Source organism: Agelaius phoeniceus, chromosome 1, assembly GCF_051311805.1.
Source record: "Agelaius phoeniceus isolate bAgePho1 chromosome 1, bAgePho1.hap1, whole genome shotgun sequence".
In the NCBI taxonomy this organism is placed as follows: domain Eukaryota; kingdom Metazoa; phylum Chordata; class Aves; order Passeriformes; family Icteridae; genus Agelaius; species Agelaius phoeniceus.
The window spans coordinates 79,630,557-79,650,504 of NC_135265.1; the positions used below are offsets into that span (position 1 = coordinate 79,630,557).

The following is a 19,948-nucleotide window of genomic DNA, read 5'->3' on the forward strand; positions in this document are numbered from 1 at the left end:
AGACAGGGACAAAAGGGAAAAGTAACAGAATTCAATACTGTTAACAATTTTCTCACTCTAGTTTTATGTAGGCAGGACAAAAAATGTAGGGTAGATGGGGGGGGTACGGGGGGAATCACATGAAATCTGAAGATACAAAAAACTAATTTTCAAGCCATGCTACTTGGTATAAGGCAATGTTAGCCAAGTATAAAAACCTACTCTTGTAAAAAATGTCATCATAATATCTCAGAATAATTTTCAATTAAGCTAGAAAAGGGATATATACTTATTTCCTTAGTCTAAATCTGATAGTCACTAGTGCTTCATGTAAGACTGACAAGCTTCTGGTTATGCATGTTATATTTCAATATATTAATAAAATGGCTATAATTACACACATATCGTATATCCAGCATACCTCTGCTAATGAAAGTATGAAATTACTCTGTGTTTCAAGTAAAAGCCACGCTTCACTTTACATTGTCTTTCAAGGGAAGCTACGTTTTTACAATACCAATATCCGCATTAGATATTACCTGAAAAGAGTAACTATATATGTACACTTGGGCACCTACTCACTTAAGAAAAGCTCCCCAGTTGCTGAACTTCTATGGCAACTTTAAGAAAAATGAAAAAGTTTTGGCTAGCCACTATCATGCATTGAACTTGAATAATGAAAGCAACATCCTTACTCTATTTTGGAATTTAACTTGGACAAAATTCAGCTTTCATTTTATTCTCAGGCATTTCAGTAAACCATAACCAAGTTATGCTCAGTTTTAATTAAGCTAACAGATTATGAAAAATAACTACCTAAAATCACACAAATCCTTTTTATTAGGGCCAGCATTTGGCTTCTAAAATCTGGCTTAGTTTGGCAGACACTTATACCTACCAAATGGCAAAAGCAAGAATAAAAAAGCAATGAGAAAACATTGCCACTGGAATGACATCTAATATCTTAAAAATTGCCTCTACTAATAAATATATCTTGCAATAATTTCAATGGTGTAATTTACCAACCTTTAAGGAAGAAATTGTATTCTTATCATCATGAAATTCCCAAAGCAACTTTGTTGAGCATTTTGAAGTATGCCATCCTTCCTGTTGTATTTTCTGTGTGTTTCATATCAAATTCTATCAAATAGAGCCCATGCTCAAAGTCAGTCTTGTGCTCCTAGCTTTTGAAGACTAATACAATTTAAGTCAGAGCCTTGATTCAGAGTATCAAACTGATGGATACTTGTTTCTTCAAATTATAAATAAGTTTTTTACACATAGAACAAACCAAAGTATAGATAAATGAGTCATTAATAACACAACTTAACATCTATCATTTAAAGAAACAAAAAAAAGCCCTCACTATTTTACATCTTGTTACAGTTTGCCTTCATGGCAGGCAGCCATCCTGCATCATTCATGGGTGAGGAAATGGACTGAAATGATAAATGACAGGAGTGGTTTCTAAGAGTTACAAGTTCCTTGATTCTCCCCAGAACAGGACCTTTTTTTGGTGGGGATGTCATTACATCAGAAGTTTATACCTGAGAGTTCAGAACTTTTACTATCAATATTAAGAAAAACAAAAAAAAAACCCTACCAAAACCTATTATCAGCAAGCTTAAGTTCATGACTGCACTCTGTACTTCATGGAAAAGTTTCAAGATCTGCAGATCAACGAGTTGACATTCACAGTACATTACTTCAGCTCTGTTAACCACTTTGGCAAGGAGTCAGTCCTTGAACAGTCATCAAGAAGTACAGAAAATAATTCTTACCCTTTCCCTTCTAGGTCCACACTATGTGCTTGATTAATGACTGACAAGTTTCTCCACTAACACAAATTGACATATTTAGCAGGGAAGCCGTAGAAAATTGTTTGCCTATCAGTAGAAACTAAACATAGGATTTGTACAAAGATTAAGCTTACGAAAGATGGGACAGATAATTTGCAGCAAGACAACACACCAGTAACTTCCCACCACAGGAGATCTTCTGTAAAAAGCTTTACTAACTCCAAAAGTCTCATCTTGGACAACAGGGAGTAAGTAGTAGCAAAGTCTCAGTAACAGATAGCATTGCAAGACTTCAAGCAGATGCTTTTCCCTGTGTTAGCAGGATAAGAAGAGCACATTTTAAACACCTGAACTTGTCTACTTCTGGTGTAGTCAAAGTTTTTCCTCCAGAACATGTCAAGATTAAGCTACTCAGTTATTTCTACTTCTCTATTCTCTACTTCTCAAAACAATTTAAACAGATATTTAAATTATCCAAGACAAAAGTTTAATTGCTCCTAATAATTTAAAAGCTTCAGAGCAAGCAGAAGGTAGATCAAGATGATCACTGATGGCATCCTATATTAGATTTATGATGCTGAAGGTCTTTTATGCCTATAGAAAAAACATTTCCTTCCTCTTGTGCACAATATTTGGTGAAGAAAAGTTATGACTGCTACTCCACCAATCAAGCCTATTTTTCTGCTTGTGGAAGTAGATTAATTTATGACCGCCATTCCTCGCTGAGGAATTTCTTTATGAATAACTCTACAATATGGGACATCATTTCATTTCAGATGAGGCTACCAAAATACAAAGGATACAGCTCCATCAAAAAAAAAAAAACCAACAAAAAAAATACCAAACAGACAAACATCAAACAAACAAACAAAAACCAAAATGGAAAACTCAAAACCTGGAAAAGTAAAAAAGCCCACCACATTTCTTTTTTTTTAATGAAAGAGCATTCAAGTCTATTTTGCAGTTGCACAAAGTTCTGCTAAGCAATTCCATTTCATTTTCATGTCCTGCAGGCAATACTCCTTTCATCCATGATTTCCATTAGAAAATGTACTGGGTATATCCAGTAGGCTTTTGAGAAAGCCACCAGCCACTACTTTACACCTCCAACCCTCACATCATCTGAGAGAGCTGTCATCAAATCCTTCATGATTTCTGATGATTTCTCCTGCTGGCCAGCTGAAACCCAGCAGTACAGCAGAACTGAGCATTGTCCTAAACCAGTCCTCTCAGCTGAGGTCAAGAGACAGTAATCGTCAAACCCAACCTTCACGCTGTCCAAAGTTGAAGACTCCAGAGCTCTGTTTTGTCTCAGCAAAGAAGTTCTGACTACACTAAATGAGGCACATGCACAACTATGAGGGCTCCAGAGAAATTAGTGACTTGTTTGCCTTTAGTCCTATGAATGCAAACTACCATGAGAGCCCTATGGTTCTACAGTCAACCATGGCTTGGCAAAGCCACTTGTCAAGCTACCAGGAAAAAAATTAAGGTCTTCACACTAAGCAACTCCAGCCCAGACAAGCAATGCAACAGAACAGGGCTGTGAATACCAAGTGGCTTCTGCCTCCCACATGACCAACAGTCCCTCTCAACCTCAACATGTAAACCTTATGGAGCCATACTTTATACATCCTTGGAGAGGATTAATTTAATTTTGATTTCCTCTCAGTGTTTGCTTTGGAAGTTTGCAGCTTGAGCAATACATATACGACCAAAGTTTGGCAGCAAGAAGCCCGTAACTATGATGTATATCATTTCAGCCTGGCGAGCATATTCAGAAAACTAAGCTGGCAGTGAGGACAGCTTCATCTCACATGCAGAAATAGTGTAGGAAAAAGACATTTCCAGGAGGTAAATTTAAGATGGATGGAGTCTGATGTCATCCATGTGACTGAAGGAGCACAGTGCTCAGCAAAACAAGCTTTGATCATGACAGAGGAGGTGGCAGACATACAGATGTTTAAAGGCCATTCCATCATCAAGGTTTCTAGTGTGTTGGTTACTGGTACCTTCCAAAGCTTGCCAGAGCAGTGGTGAAACCAGGGCCGTGGAAAGAGGTATTATTGACACTGGACAGCACACAGAAAACAAAGAGTTTTGCTGGTCCAGTTTGCATGTTTGAGCATAATGCTAGATTGACGAAAACAGTAAGTATTTTCTAAAATACTCTTCAATGAGAGGAATAGTAATGAACTCTGAACCATACTATTTCCAACTTAAGAGTCAGTTAAACATTACAAATTTCAGCCTCAACTTTTATTCCAACAGCTGTCCATCACAAAAGTTAAAAGAAAGTATAAGATACTATTCTAGATACATAATATTGAGTTCCAAGTAATCATAAAATCATGCTTTTATGATAATACCTCCAAACCTATAACACATTTCGTGCACAATAGAAAACAGCTTCTACTGCATTCCAACTAAATACAAGGACTTTATTTTTAGCTTATTCATGCTGCTTCTATATAGCTGAAATGCATTTGCCCAGCTGAGTTCTCTGGTACCTCCCTGCAGTCATAAGCTCAAATTTATGAGTGAAGAAGGCATTAGTGCCTGGAGCAAAAGAACCCATCAGTCCTGACACAGACCTTGTTTCAAGGATTTTGTAGCACACAAGGGTTCTTCACTGTGTACAAAGTCAAAATTATCCAACATCACAACCTATTACTGTTTCAATATTGACATCTATCAATATTATTTCAATAGTCTTGTAGCATTTAGGTTTCCATGCCCCTAGAATTGATAGGGTTCCTTTTATTAGACCTCTCTATGAGGTCTGTCAAGATTATGTTGTTGCTTCCACCAGAAGCTTTCTGTAAAGAGACACAAGTGCTGGAATGCAATGATTTTCCTTAATGTCTTGTTATCACTGCTTAGCAGTACGTTATCCCTACAGATGAAACCTAAACCTACCTTTTTAATATTATACACCACAGAAGCTTTATTTTAAACTTTGGCTTTACTACCTTTGCTATCTTTTAACAACACTGCTCCCTTTTCCCAATCTAAATTCAGGGCCTTTATTTTGAGCAGTCCCTTCCCTCCCCAAAATTCAGTTTCATGTTTCTGTGATAGGGAACCAAAATAACTTGTTTAGCAGAAATTGCAAAAATAATTAAAACATAGCCCATTCAGGCTCAGTCACAAGCTCAATGCCAGAGCTAATTACGACTGTTCCATTGAAACTAAGAATTAGACAGATGAATAGTAGTTATCACATTCAACTCCACAGTCAAAAGTTCACAAAATAAATATTAAATAAAATATTAAAAAAAAAAAAAAAGGAGGGGGGAGATAAAACCCGTTTAAAATCACTGTCAGTTTCCTACATGGTATTTCACCCAGGCCCAAGATTGAGCATGCAATGTTCAAATACCAAGAATAAGACCATGTATTTCAACACCCAACACCTATATATATAAACTTTTGTTTTTTTCTTTTAAGCCTTTGCCATCAAGTGATTCATGATTTGACTACAGCTATCTGAACACTATCATATTTTGGATGTGTAAGACAACATTATTTACAAGATGGTGCAACATAGTTAAACACCTGGTTTTCCTTGGCCTTCTTCTGTCAGTCTACAATTCTTTCCTCGAGGAAAAAGAGAAAATTATGATTTTTTTCAACTACTTCCAGATGTTAAACGGCATTGGCTCTGACCAGGATACCTGAAGCTTCAAAAGCTCCAGCTAACTTCTACTTCCACATAAACAGAATCAAATTAAATGCATCTGGCATGGTAAGGCATCAAGTCACACTTCCAGAGCTCTGCACAGGATGCCCTGACAAACTGGGGCAGGAGTGTCCTTCATTTGGACCAAATTAACACAGACATGATGTACAAATGAGGACTTAAAGCCAGCATGCCAATAAAACAGCACAGGAGCCTAAACACTTCCAAGCCCATTAGAAGACCTAATTCTGAGCTGAACACAACATTACCAGACCACAAAGCTTGCCCACAAAACTGGGTCAGAATTGAAAAGAGCACAGTCCAAGGACAAGCAAATTTTTTTCGTTGATATTTGAACCACACTAGCATTAAAAAATACTCAAAGTCAGAACAAAATTGATGTTACTTGATTAATTTTCAAGAAACAACCAAGGCAACAAAACCTTTCCAGCTTTTGAGTAAACAGGCACACACCACAAACTACTGCAGTACAGTGTTAATGAGGTGAGGACTGATGATGTGTTCACAGTTTGGCATCCTCCCATGCCAAATTTCTTGAAAATTCCAATACACACACAGATGGGAAGAGTTGAAGCTCATCCAAATCTTGAATTTAGTTTCCTGGACACTAGTAAATGAAACAAACAAAAATAAATAACCCCTCCAACACATAAATAGCACCCTAGCACCTAAAATACACACACTTTTCTTGCAAGAGAGAACTGTATCAGAACATAAATGGAGACCAGCACCATTGACAGCTGTGCATTTCATACCAAAGATCATCTTGTCCTCAGGTTAAAAGGAGCTGACAAACATGCCTCAGATTTTCATTTAAGTTTGAACTATTTTCTTTTCACAGCAGCTTTGTGTAATGATTAAACACTAGCTCCAGTTTATCTCATTATTCCAGAGTCAGTCTTTTTAAGAACAGCTCAAGCTGGTTTTGATGGGCAACTTCTTGATGAGACATATCCATAAGTTCAGTGAAGCTCAGAAATCAACTGAACTCCTTCAAAACTTGAGGAAATATGGCCTCTCTTAGGACTTGAAATTAGACACACTTACTCTTGAATTTAGCATAGAAGTATAATTCAATTCAAGACACTTAGCAACATTTTCAGAATGGTAAGTCAACTATTTTTTAGAACCACACTCACAATCCCAAAATAAATATAATTAAATTTTACATAGAGTTTATGATTAATCTTTTGGATTAAGGAACTCTATCTGGTTACACAAGTAGCATCAGATTCCAAAGATTCACTGTGATTACATTTGCTGTTAACTAAACCGTCTACTGCAAAATGCTTGTTTCTCTGGCATGCACTGGCTAACCATTCAAGCAAAACATCACAGTTTTCACAAAGGGGCCCAAAGGAAACACTTTATCTTTTCTGCAGTATCTGAACCTACTAACTTCATAAGCATAATATATCATATTGAGCAACAGACAGTAGAATACAAAGGTTTGGTCACTCATACCGTATTATTTTTTTAATGATTTTGCAGATACTGTTTTTCAGTTTCTTTTACCAAGTTTTACTCTTTACAGTTCCAGCTACATTCCTTTTTTCTCCTATTAGGCAAATTAAGTTTCTGTTTAGTTAGGTTTTATTATTCTTCCTTCAAAAACAGTACAGAATATCACATATTTAAACATGGTTGCTTCAATTTAGAATCAGATGTTCAACAGTTCATGTTCAACAGTTCATGGCATATTGTTCTTCTACACTTATCTTATTTCCAAGATACATGAGAAAAGATTTTCTTTTGGACAAGGATATATAAGGAGCTGATCTAATATTTCATGTTCTGATTTCTGTGAAATTTGCAGGTTTGAAATTTAAGCAGCATTGAAGCAAGTACAGTTCTGAGTTACAGCAAAAATGAAGGATAATAAGTTATTCTAATAGTCTGGGAATTAACTTGATATCAAATTCAAGAGGTTACCCCAGTCTTTGCTTTAGGGCTCTGTTCATAGCAAAACTAGAATAACCAATATGAGAAATTAGGACATGAGATCAGTTACATCAGTTCTGAGCCTTGTTTTTTCTGTTCATAGCATTTGCCAGCTGTCTAACTGAAAATGGACATCTATCAATAATCATGACATAGTTTCTCACAACCAAATCTAATGTTTGTTTCAGAATCTTCACAGTCTTCTCTTTATGAACAATATTTTAAAAACAACTAGTATAATTTCAGCAACAAAAAAAACCATAGTAGGTGGGGATATTTTGTGTATCACTTTGGGTTTTGGTTTGGTTTTTTTTTTGCCAAGTACAAGCACACATTCTAAACAGAATTAAAAATATGTGAAAGCATTAACACATCAAGGTGAGAAGATACTAATTCTTCTTCAATCCGCATAGCTATTTAATATGACTGGTGAAATCTGAACCCAGTGACTGAATGGCAGCGCTGCTATTTTGAATTGGATACATTTTCATTTCATTCTCAGCATAGTCCAGCAAACATTCACGTTTCATGAAATGCTACAGGATTAATTAGACAGTGGCAGAAGTGATCTTTACAAAACATTGATGGATAGAAGGAGATTTATCATTCATCTAATGCCATTTCAGAAGAAAGAAAAATAAATATTCCTTTATACCTTTTTTCTTTTCCAAAAACAAATTTGTTAAGTAGTCTGCCAAATTAACAGCACCAACTGACACCTACTGATGTCAGATTTTTTACTGGAACAGAACAAAGCATATTCAGAATATTGCGATTTTTAGTCAACTCCAGAATAGTCTTCCATTAAAACCAGGCACATCAGCTTCTTTATCAGCTTCACATGTTTTACATGGCAAAAGCTTTCAAAAGACAAACTCAAGGCTGGACAGAAAATCCATACCATAACTGAATCTGAGGTAAAAGGGCATTAAAAAAAAATTGAGAAAGTTAACTCTACAGGAACAGCAAAGGGAAAATACACTCGCCGCTAAAATCAGATTGAGCTGCAATTTTGCCTCAGATTACAAGAAGTTACTAAAGTCTTGTTTTTAAAAAGAGAAAAAAAGCAAGAGTAAGAGAGCATTTTCAGAAAGCAGAGTTCAAGCTAATGGTTTATTCCAGCCCACAATAAAGAAGGGTCAATAGTTTTACAAGATTGAGCTCACAAAATACAGTCCAATTATAATTTTATCATTTAGACTCACATTTTATCATTTAGACTCACATTTAGACACAAATTTTAGCATTCATGTTTGCCTGTTCTCTAAGGAAAACTACCACAGAAGTCTTTACTGGACCAAGGTAAATGACTCCCCTAAACAGTAAACAGTTACTGAACTTCTGGGTGCTACAGTAAGTTTTTATTGCTCAAATAGAAGCTCAAACCCTACCTGACAAGGCTTACAAATGTTTATCTTATGGGGTGGAGGTGGGAAATGTGGGTGTATCAAATAAACAAAGAAATTATCAATGTTTACATATGCCCACATGGACAGGTAAATATTCATCTTAAGCAAGCATCACGGCTGGAGAAAATAATTTGTTCCTACTGCTCACATCCTTAAGATTTCTTACTGTTTGTCTTTCAGAGATTCCCACACAGCATTAGTTACCTACAATGAACAAGGTAAAAAGCTTCCCACAAACAATGAATACTTCACAGTGCTGTAAAATTTCACTCTCTTTGATATACAGGATGGAAATGGGAAAACTATACAAGATGCTATGGAAAACTAAAAGCACTATAGATTAGATTAGGCACTGGTAAACTCCAAAACATAGTTATGATAACTGTGATAAAAATTTACAAGGGAGGATATATGATGTATCCAAGTCACTGCAAGCAGCATGCCAGATTACAGTCATCCAGTAAAGCCATCAAGCTTCTTCCCACCCACACATTCACATGTCCAAGGCAGCACAAACATGCCACAAGCAGGTGACATGCCTATGAAAAGTCTCCATACTGCACTTTGTGGGAGTGTAACTCAAACTGGCTGATCTAAATTGACTGCAGGATCTTGCAAACAAGCATTTACAATGCATGTCTAAAGAGACCCTGCCAGCCTTCTGGCAAACCTGTGTACACCCAAGAGGACAGAGTAAGGAAGTAAAAACCTCCTAGCCCAGTGCAGATGACAGGCTGCTATGGGCACTTGTTTTTCTCTAGCCAAAAAACAAAACAAAAAAAAACCAAAAAAAAAAAAAAAAACCAAAACAAAACAAAAAAAAAAAAACAAAAAAAAACCCTTTTATTTGAACTGTTAGGTTCGAGAGTTACAAACTCCCAAATCCATCATCACAGCTCAAGATGAAAACTATCCCTAAATAGGAAAGATGTATCACAATGGTCAGTTAGTGACCAGACACACCGCCACACCACAAATTCTGTGTTCAGGTGTGGCTGATTAAGGCTGGAGGAACACATAAATGGCAAATCATATGATTATATTCATGTTCACAACTTCTCCTTATACTTCCAGCCTAGTCTGATGTAACTGCCTAAACCAAAGATTATTCAGCAGCCAGAATTAACAGAAGCAGAGAAATTATCATTGTCCACTCTCGAACTGCCCTTTTCATCAGTCAGTACTTATCAAGGGCAGAATCAGGGAGATGCCAACCTTGAGAAAGACACAGTAGCAGGAACTATGGTACAATAAGCCAGAAGAGAAATACAGAATGGCTCAGCAACTCCAAGCAGAAATTTCTCAAGCACGCTGCTAGTTTTGGCACTGTTGGTGGTATCAGTCTTAAAAATTACACAGTCATTTGACAAACTGACATTAAAAGATTAGATATAGGAACATAAGGCAGGAGATTTTGTGCAATAAATTTAAACTACAGCATTTTAACAGGGATTGTGAAGTTATAGTCAAAGAATTTGCTGTTCCAATTTTATTTCATTATTTCAATCAAGAACGAGAACTACTCTGAAGCAAGTAGCTTGTCTCAGTTGTTCAACTCAATTCATAAATTCTGAAAAATGGATAAACCTGACATATTTAAATATGCATGATCAGGTTGTATATATTCTTCAAGAAGTCTTAGGAGACAATCTAGCTTTCAAGAAGGATGGGGTTTTGAATAACAAATGCTGGGCATTCTTCATATCCTTTGAGATTACTTCACTTTTCAGAGAAGGAAACTACTTTAGACAGCGATTATAGGCAATAACAGGATGAACAGTTAAGTGTCAGAACCTCCCTGTGATAACAGTATTTAAGTAGTTTGGTACAGTATTTTACCTAAAGAATTATATTTGGGATCTTGAATTCCTTAAAATCAGATTTACAGGTAATTGAATAAAATGCAATCACTCCTACCAAGCATCAGACCTCACTTGGAAAAGCTAATGCCAGGCTTTTAAATTGGGATAATTTCTCTTTAACTGTACTGTAAGTGCATTTGCTCTGGTGCATCTCACATTTCAGGCAGCAGATCAAATAAAACTGCAGTTTCGTGTACCTTTCCAATTTGTTCTTGGTATTGTTTGGGCAAGTTTTAAACATTTGGCTATAGCATTTCAGTACAAATTAGCCAGAATAACGTAAGGTTTCAATTTGCAGGTTTAACCTTGCCAATGTCTCAGCCACTTTTGCCTTGTATATGAACTCAAATTTAAATGCTGATTGTAATGGTATTGTTGTAATTAGCAGAACAGCTCTGCAGGAATACTGCCTATTAGATAGCAAAAGCATATCAAGATGTGGTTAAGTACAGAAAAACAGTGCTTAAGAGCAAGCTCTATACTAATTTGTACCTTCACACACTGCTTGAGGTGATTATATTTGTGTATGCACTCAGATATGTTGGTTAGAGGAATTTAAATAGTGAGCTCTGTTTATTCAGCCAAACTGTTTACAGTTTTGGATTTATAAGCTGTCATGCCTCTCAGCCCCCTCTTACTCCTCCTCAATCTTTTTGGCTTGAAATGATTCTGTTTTGGCACATTCTGCAATGCAACATTTCGCTTTTCTAGAAAACTCCCCTGCTAGAAAAGTAACACAAAACCCCAGGAAACTTACCTAGTCTCCAGTTTCACTACCAACTCAAAACAGCCACAGCTCACCCAAAGCCAACTGAATCTCTGCCCAGTTCCAAACAAGCAGGGGCAAATTCAGGCATTGATACCAACTTCTGACACACTGTGGTGTACAGAAAGCCTGCTTTGACAGAACTTCAGTAGTAGAACCAAGAGCCCAAATACCCACCAAGAGGCTGCAAAGAATGCAAAGATATGAAAAGGAAGAGAACTGCCATCAAAAGAATAGGAATAATGCATATATTTGCATTCATCCAGAAAGAACACTTAAAGGTTTTCTGATTTCTGATACTGGGTTAATAAACTTCTAACATTAAAGAGAAAATGAAAAGAAAAATTATAAAGACCCAAAGTGGGAAAAGATTTCTTAACAGGTAGAGCTCTTTCTCCCAAAGGGATCATCGAGAAAATCTGGGTAAAAAACTGCATCTCTTTTCAGCAATAGTCTTTTGCCACAACACCTAGCCCAGTGTCTCAAAAAAGGTACCCAAATGACTCAAAAGCTTCAGTGGAAGTTCTATATACAAAACATAGCTACCTACCTATTTATGTCAACCTTAATACACAGAGAGGATGTCTATTTGCATGCAAACTGGTTCTCTGAGGTTTTATCTCCCCTTAAAAAAAATATCAGATTGCACTCAACTAAATCTCAGTTTGAGCTGATTCTCTATGAGGAACCATTTAAAATACAAAAAGCATTCTGTAGCAACGAACCTGCTCCATCTTCCCAAATTTTTTGATACTGTCCACCACAGTCCACAATGCAAGAGCTTCTCCTCTTAAATTCATTGAATAGATTTATAATTACTCAGAGATCCAAAAGATACCACATGTTTTAAAAGAATGTGGTTATGAAGCCAAAAGAAATTAAACTAATTACAGCCTCCCAGAAAGTATCCTATAACAAGTACTTTGTTCCCTCACTTGTAAGGTGAAATGAGAGGCACGCAACCCAAAAAAATTTGTGTTCAAGAAATGTCACTTAATATATTCCCATGTAGAACAGTGATAAATGTTTTCTGATACTGAGGTCAATTTTCTTCTGGAAAAAGAAAGTTTTCTATATAAAAGCTTCAGTAGCCAGGTCCCACCAAAAAAGGATGGCCAATGGCCCCAAACACAGCCTGATCAACTGAGCCATCATCTTGCACAGGGTACAGCAGAACTTTTACATGAGTAATTAAAGCATTACATGTTTGCAAAGGGCTACATTTTCACACATTTCCCCCCAAGATGGTTTAATGGAGGGAATGACTTCTAATGAAAGCAATTGTTCCCACCAGGCTATAGGCCCTGCTGCTCTGTGAGTCATTGAATAATTTAGGACCCTTGAGATCATTAAGTCCAAGTGTAAACCCAGCAATGTTAAGTCCAGCAGAAAACACTACAAAACCCAAACAAAACAGGAAGGAGGATACAGCCATGAAAGGGAGGGCTCTTCCTGTACACACCTAAACTGCAGAAGAAACACCTCTTTGGTTAAGATGCATACAAACAGCTACTGCCAAAACAAATTCATTTGGTCTCCACAATAAACATACATTGCAGTGTACTCTAGAATTGCCAGAGTACTGCAAAAGGAGAAACAAAGTAAAATTCTTAAACTTTGAAGGTCCCTGTAAGTCAACTAAAACCAAATAAAAATTTAACTTCTTCAAAATACAGCAGATGGCTTCACCATGTTTTTGCAAAACTCAAAATACTACGATTTAATGGGATATATTCAGAGGTACTTCAGCACTGAGCCCTTCTACTAAAATAGTGTTCTACTTCAGACCTAATCCTTCAATTTGATTTTACAGAAACTGAGAAATAAATTAGAACTTCTACATTGAGCTCATACATACTCAATTTAAAGCTGCCTCTGGATTACATCTTAACGGTGCTATACATGAAGTGCAAACAGTATTGATTTTTTTATTTGAAAAACAGTCAGTCAAGTTAATACAAAGTGTGCATAACATTCCACGCTTTGCAGGTAAGTTGGAAGAAAACTCCCTGATCAAGGTAAGCCCATACAAAAACAGTCATTCAGTCTAATCTTCTAAATCAAGTTTCAGACAATAATATTCCAGCTGAGACTATGTCTAGCAAATTGCATTTAAATGGCCCACAAAAATCCATTTAGTCTTTCACTTGCCAGAGAGCAATGGGGGGTAGTAAAAACTCATGCATTCTCACGTTTCCAACTGTAATTGATTGATAGGGTAAAGAATTGCAGACAATGTCTGAGACTGGAAAGGAAGTAAAAGGCAGTGTATATTCAAAGCTGAAGGAAACTGTATCCTCGGGAGACAGTGTGGAGGCATCAGTGTGCATGCACACCCACAGGCTACCAGGCTTCCTTCTGAGCCAAGCTGTAGCCAAACCAACAGGTCCCTCCAGCCTGTGATTTACAGAGGACCAGACATCTCTGGGTTTTGCCACCTTCCCTTCACTGAAGTACAGAAAGTGAAAGCCACTGGACTCCAGTTTCAGCGCCTCTCCATTCCTCTCAAGTGGATCACTGGTATGTCAAAAAGCCTGAATTTAGGAAGCTGCACAGTCTGCGAGGTACTGCCTGATTTCCTCTATGCAACAAAAACAGAGTAGTGGTTACCTCTCCAATGCATCACTGAGTGAAGCTTGTTTTGCTAAGGATACCAAGCACACACTGTCCTTGTCTGGGGAAGATGTGCCCTTCACCCAGACACACTCAATAGCATGGCCAACATTTTATCTCTTTGAGACATAAAATATTCCACAACAGATGCTCTACAGATGCTCTAAATCCACAATGCGAGGGAGGGTACCATTATTTTGGCCCTAACTGCACCACCCATGCCCATCAAGAGAGTTAAATGATGTTGCCTTAAATGGATATCTAGAACTGGAACAAGAAAAGCCATCTCAAGCATCCTGTTACCTATTTCTGGTACCCATTCTGTAGAGAAACATCAGAGCTCTGAAACTTGACAGATAACGTGGTTGCAGTCATCAGGATGAAGAGTGTGGTTTGATTGCTTAAACTGATGGAAAGATGACACCTGCTGTCAGATACCTCCTGAGGTGGTCTGCTCTTCCAAGCAACAGTCCTGCTTGACATCTTTTTGCAGTTCTTGGGAATATGTAGCTGCCTAAGTAGTATTTTACATGACTGCTTCTCTGCTGTACACTACCAGAGATAAGATGGATCATTCCAACAAATTTCCTTTCTAGTTGTTTTAAGGCATTCATTCCATTGATTCAGCTTCAACAAGTGTTGACACAAGCCTTACAGAAACAGAAGACAAGCTGTGCAGAACTGGAAAGAATTAGGTCTGTTCAAAAAGCTGGAAAGAAGAAGCTGTGAAAGGCCTTCAGCCCCAAACAAATATTATGTTCTTCACAGAGCTGGGCACTCAGGAAAGCAGCTGGCAATAGAAATTCAGAGGATGCAAAGAAGGTGTCTGTCACTTGCTCAATCAGGATCATTTCCCATGGCAATGAAGGTGAAGAAGAGTTCACCTGAAATGCATCCTAGTCCTTCCCACACCAAACCTGGCTGCATACAGCTCAGCACACAACACATGGCTCCTTCATAGAACAACAGACAGTGCTGTGAATTTACAATATAGGCAGCATTGGACCATTCTGTCCCTGCAGTAAACAGCCTCCAGTGAAAATAAAGATACACATACAACCCTCTGTGCTGGGCAGATACTATTGTACCATGGCAAGCAAATACTACAGTGGACTAGGAAAATTTAACTAAAAGTTTAAAAAATGTTATGCAACCACTCCAAAACATGTAAGTGCCACTGCTCATACAGCATCTAACACAATCAGACTCCTGTTCTTAGCTGGCCCCTAGGCATTACTCTGTAACTGAATGGTACAAAAACATTCAGCATTCTGTAAGAACAGAACTCAAGTTGTCTTGTGGAAGGTATGAGTCTTTATTACCAGCTGAGTCCTCCTCCAGTATATGTCTACTGTTCATATGGGAAAAGAGGCAACATTAGTAAAAACTCCAGGCACAGAAGTTGATAAATGTGCCTTCAGTAACAGCACCAGTTTCAACAGCGCCTGTTTTGCTCCAGCTACTTCCATATCTCTAATCTCACGTGCCTTCACAGAATTCTTATGCTCCCTGGTTATGACATTCAAAATAACTGCCAGATTATGCAGCAATCCCCATTAAGGTAATTTCCATTCAACTGCTCCACAGTAATTCTTCAGGAGAAAGAAATGGTAAGAAAGTAGTAATAACACAGGCTGAGGAAGAAGCTACTTCCGAATCTGTTGTCAAAATAAGTATTCGTCAAATCACACTATTCCAGGGCACAGAAAAATTAGGCTAACAACTGAAATTGCCTCCAAGTATAGAATACACAATGACACTGCTCTGAACTCTGATTTTGCACGTGAACTCATAAAAACATAATTTTACTACGGCAACTGCTGGCCTGCATTTAAGCCTCCCTCGCTAATGAATTAATCAGCTGCAAACTAGTGAAGATTTCAAGGTCAACATTCGTATTCACTGGCTCAATAAAGGGCTAAATTAAGAACATAAATCATAGAGATTAGTACAGGATTATTTTGCATTATCTTATTTGAATCCAAGGAAAAAAATGCTTTATAGACTGAAGTAGAAAAGAAACTCAGAGCAATTATTAAGTACTGACTTCAGAGTTTCCACGATTCTTTTGTGGTTTCTTCTCTTTTTCATTCTTGGCTGTCATAAAGAGAATACATTTCCTAATTTTTTTTTGTGTCCTGGTAATTCACCTCTTTCAGATCCCTCAAAACTTTTGAATCTAAGGTTTAGAGAAACATGAAGTCCACTATTCAACTTGTGATTAACCATTTATTTGTTTGTTGTTAAATTTATTGGCTGGACTAAAAAGCACCGATTCTAAACCAGTATTTCTTATGATTCATAAGTGCCAGATATTCATTCCTGGTATGGGATTATGCATGCCCAACAAGAGACTCTGGTGATTTATGTGGTCATTTATTACTTACATGAACTGCTTTTACTGAACAGATTCTACAGTCATAGACTTGCCACACTAAAACTATTCAAAAGACCGATTTCCTTTAACCATAAGAAATAAAACTAAACTGAGAGCAATCAGAGCTTGTAACTTAATTTGTAGTGACAGAAATGTAAGAAATCAGAATTATAACTCAATTACTACCAAGTAAAACCAAATCATTATGACAGTTAAACAGAAATACTAGTTAAGGCATATAAATATACAATTTTTACAAAGCCTTATGGCTTACATCATTAAATTATATATAGTTATTTCCTCTCAGCTTTAAAAGACACAATTATAAAAACTAGGGCAAATAGACTTCCATTTAACAGGGCACACCTACTCACATGTAACAAGTCAGAAAGCAAGAATCAGCATTTTTCTGTTCATAGACCACTTTGCACAACATTGTACTGATACTGACAGACATGACATCTCCTTCCCCTGGACATCAAAAATCCAGCCCTCAGTGATGCATACTCCAGTAATTGAGGTGAGGGGTACTGACCTAATTAAATCTGTCAGGTCAGCATGCCCACAGCTATACCTTTGAAAAACTTGTCTCAAACAACTCACATTTTCATGGTGTTTACAATATGAAAAGAATTTTGACTGTTATTTGACCTAAATTGTATGTCAAAAAGCTTCCATCAAACATATCCTATAACTGCAAAATAATATCACATAAAATCTTAAGTATAAAGGCCTTTGTTGAAAAAGCAGCATACAAAATTACTCCTAACTCTCTACATTTGGGTTCTGCAGAAGTACTTAAATCCTTTGTCACAAATGCAAATCAGAAACTACCACAGGCAGAAGGGAAAACTGTTTAAAGGAAGAACGGCCTTTGGATTTCTAGCAGACCAATGCTGCTCTACACAGAAGGAGTGAGGAGGAGAGTTTCTTCTTCTGAAAACTGCTAGGATTCTGCTGGGGGGCCTGACCTGGGTAATGAGTACCAGCTGCCTACCTTCACTGGTAGCTGCATTCTTCTGGGCTTTGGTGGGCGTGTGATCCGTACTTGAACTCACGTCGGATGAGATGCTTGAGCTGCCCTTGCCTGCAAAAGGAGAAGGAGGTGGAAAGTTGGGGGGGGGGGGGGGGGGGGGGGGGGGGGGGGGAAGAGAGAACAAACATGAGTTCAAACTTTGAAATAGAAAGACCTTCAATATCTGAACCTGGAACAACTCCAGGAAGCTTTAAACTAGGTTTAAAGCAGCTGATGTTCATTTTGTACACACCAGAATAGGAATTCACTGCACTGTAACTTCTAGCATGTGCGTCTTCACATGTATTGAGGCTGCAAATAGTCTCCTATGCCACAGGGCCTCTCATAAAGTACGTATTTGCTAAGCTCTTTTGAAAATTAAATGTTTGTGATTAAAAACATTCAGTTTACTCATTCAAATACCTCTAACACAGATCAAGAAAATTGGTTACATTCAAAATATATTAAATTAGTTTAGATTTCTGTCTTATGTGTTCACATCATGTATTCAAGTCATTTGGTCACTGAAAATGAAAGCAAGGTATCTGTTTTCTCCTTCACCATACTCATTGCATGATGTAATAGACCATTTCAAAATTAACTTCTCACTAATGGTGGAGGGGTTTTAACTGTAAATCATAACCTATGGATGCTTCTTCTCTTATTTTCTTCCATAAAAGCTTTTCTTTCTTAAAAGCTTTTTAAGTTTTTTAAACTTAAAAGTTTTAATTTCTTACATCACTGTCTTGAGACATATATGCAGGATGTCAAATTCTAGATACAAGTTACAAACAAAAGAAATCCAAATACATACTAAAAATTAACCTATATGGATACTACAGAAGAACAGAGTTGGCTAAACCAAAGCTATTTGTTTTCCTGTGAGGATCTAAGAAGAAGTCACTCCTGTTTCCCTTCACTCATTCTACTCAATCTCAGTAATTACTAGCAGGGATTACTGCTAGTTACTAGCTAATTACTGCTCTACTCTGCAGCAGGAACCAGGCCAACCACCCAATGAGCAATAAGTGGGACAATTCTAGAGAGAGGAAATGCAGTGAATACTGTTACATTTTAAGAAGTTACCTATCCCCAAAAACACTGCATCACTGAAGCCTTTAAGACCTATTTGTTTTTTTTGACCAAAATTAATCTGTATGCAGAAAGCTAGCTGACACCAAGTTTCTGTCACTTGAGTAAACCCATAATCACAGGAATGTTAGCAAGAGACTTTTCTGATCTGTTATTTCAATCAAGCATTCCTTGGGGTTCTGGGTTACAGTATGCCTGGTTTTCATAACATTTAGATGTAAGGGAGAGGTCTGCTTTTTAAAGGTGCCACAACAGAACAAGGATTTAAGTTTTAATGGGAAACAACTGGAGAATGTGCAAATGTAGGTTGTTTCACAACCAAGGTACTGCCACTTAATCTGTCAGCCAGTCCTAGAGAATCATCCTCCACAGAAAGTTGCTTAAATTAACATGCTTAGATTTGAGAGATGATTATGAATTTAACTGGAGTGAAGAAAGGATATTAAAATGGCCAGAAGAAAATAAAAAAATAAATGGCTAAAGCTAGTAGCTGGGCAGGGTGAAGAGAAAGAAAAACGTGTATTTGCAGTGATTCACTAATTGCTTTTTACATTCCTTTAAGAAGTTAAGCAAAACCAAGAAGCAGCACTTCCAGAATATCTTCAATTGTTCTCAAGCTGTAACATGAGTTGGAGTAATAGACTGTGGTCTTTATAGAAATTACTGCCCCAAAATAATTTCATAACTAAGGCAACAAGGTTTTTGGTAGAAGAAAAGCAGAAGATAAAAGGGAAGGGTACTTGTTAAATGCTCTGTCCCAAGAAGAGGCCAAAGAACAAGAAACACCTGCAGCAGCTGAGAATCAAATCACTACTGACAGGTACTGAAAAGCATTTAGATGGTATTGCCACTACCAGCAACTCCTTATGCATCAAAAACTCTAACTACAGAGGCAGAAAATAAAATTCTAAGGGGTATCAGCACTCCTCAACAGATTAATAGAAAGAAAACAAAACTAAACAGAGCAACTGGAAAAATTATTTCCTTAAAGCAAATAAACAGGATTTCCTCTAAAAGAGAATTTATCTTTTGTGGGGGGGAGGGAAGAGGGAAAGGAAGTCAGTGAAACCAAATAACAGCAGAGTTGCAAGATGGTCATATCTGCAATGGGTTGTTTTCACAAAGTGAATTCTTCCCAGGCTCCCTATTAACAATAGCAGTTCTATTTACCCCAAATATAAGCCCACCTCAAAAAGCATAACCAAAATATTTTACCCACTGTAAGCTACTAACTGTCAGTACACATCGTAGCAACATATTTACAATTGCACACTTCTGTAGAAATTGTGAAAAGCCTGATGTAAGTGTAGATATTTATCACTTAAATCTACTTGAACTTTAAAACATTTTAACACCTTTCAAGAATTTAAAACTAGAAATTAAGAGAAAGGA

At 37.2% G+C, this 19,948-nt stretch overlaps 1 protein-coding gene across 1 annotated transcript in view; it reads right to left on the reverse strand.

Moving 5' to 3' along the window:
• Positions 1-19,948, reverse strand: part of FBXL7 (F-box and leucine rich repeat protein 7) — a 173,081-nt gene that overhangs the window by 115,046 nt on the left and 38,087 nt on the right. The window contains exon 2 of the mRNA XM_054646205.2: positions 17,447-17,536. Within this exon, the coding sequence (XP_054502180.1) occupies positions 17,447-17,536 (90 nt within the window). The remainder of the gene's footprint in view (positions 1-17,446; positions 17,537-19,948) is intronic.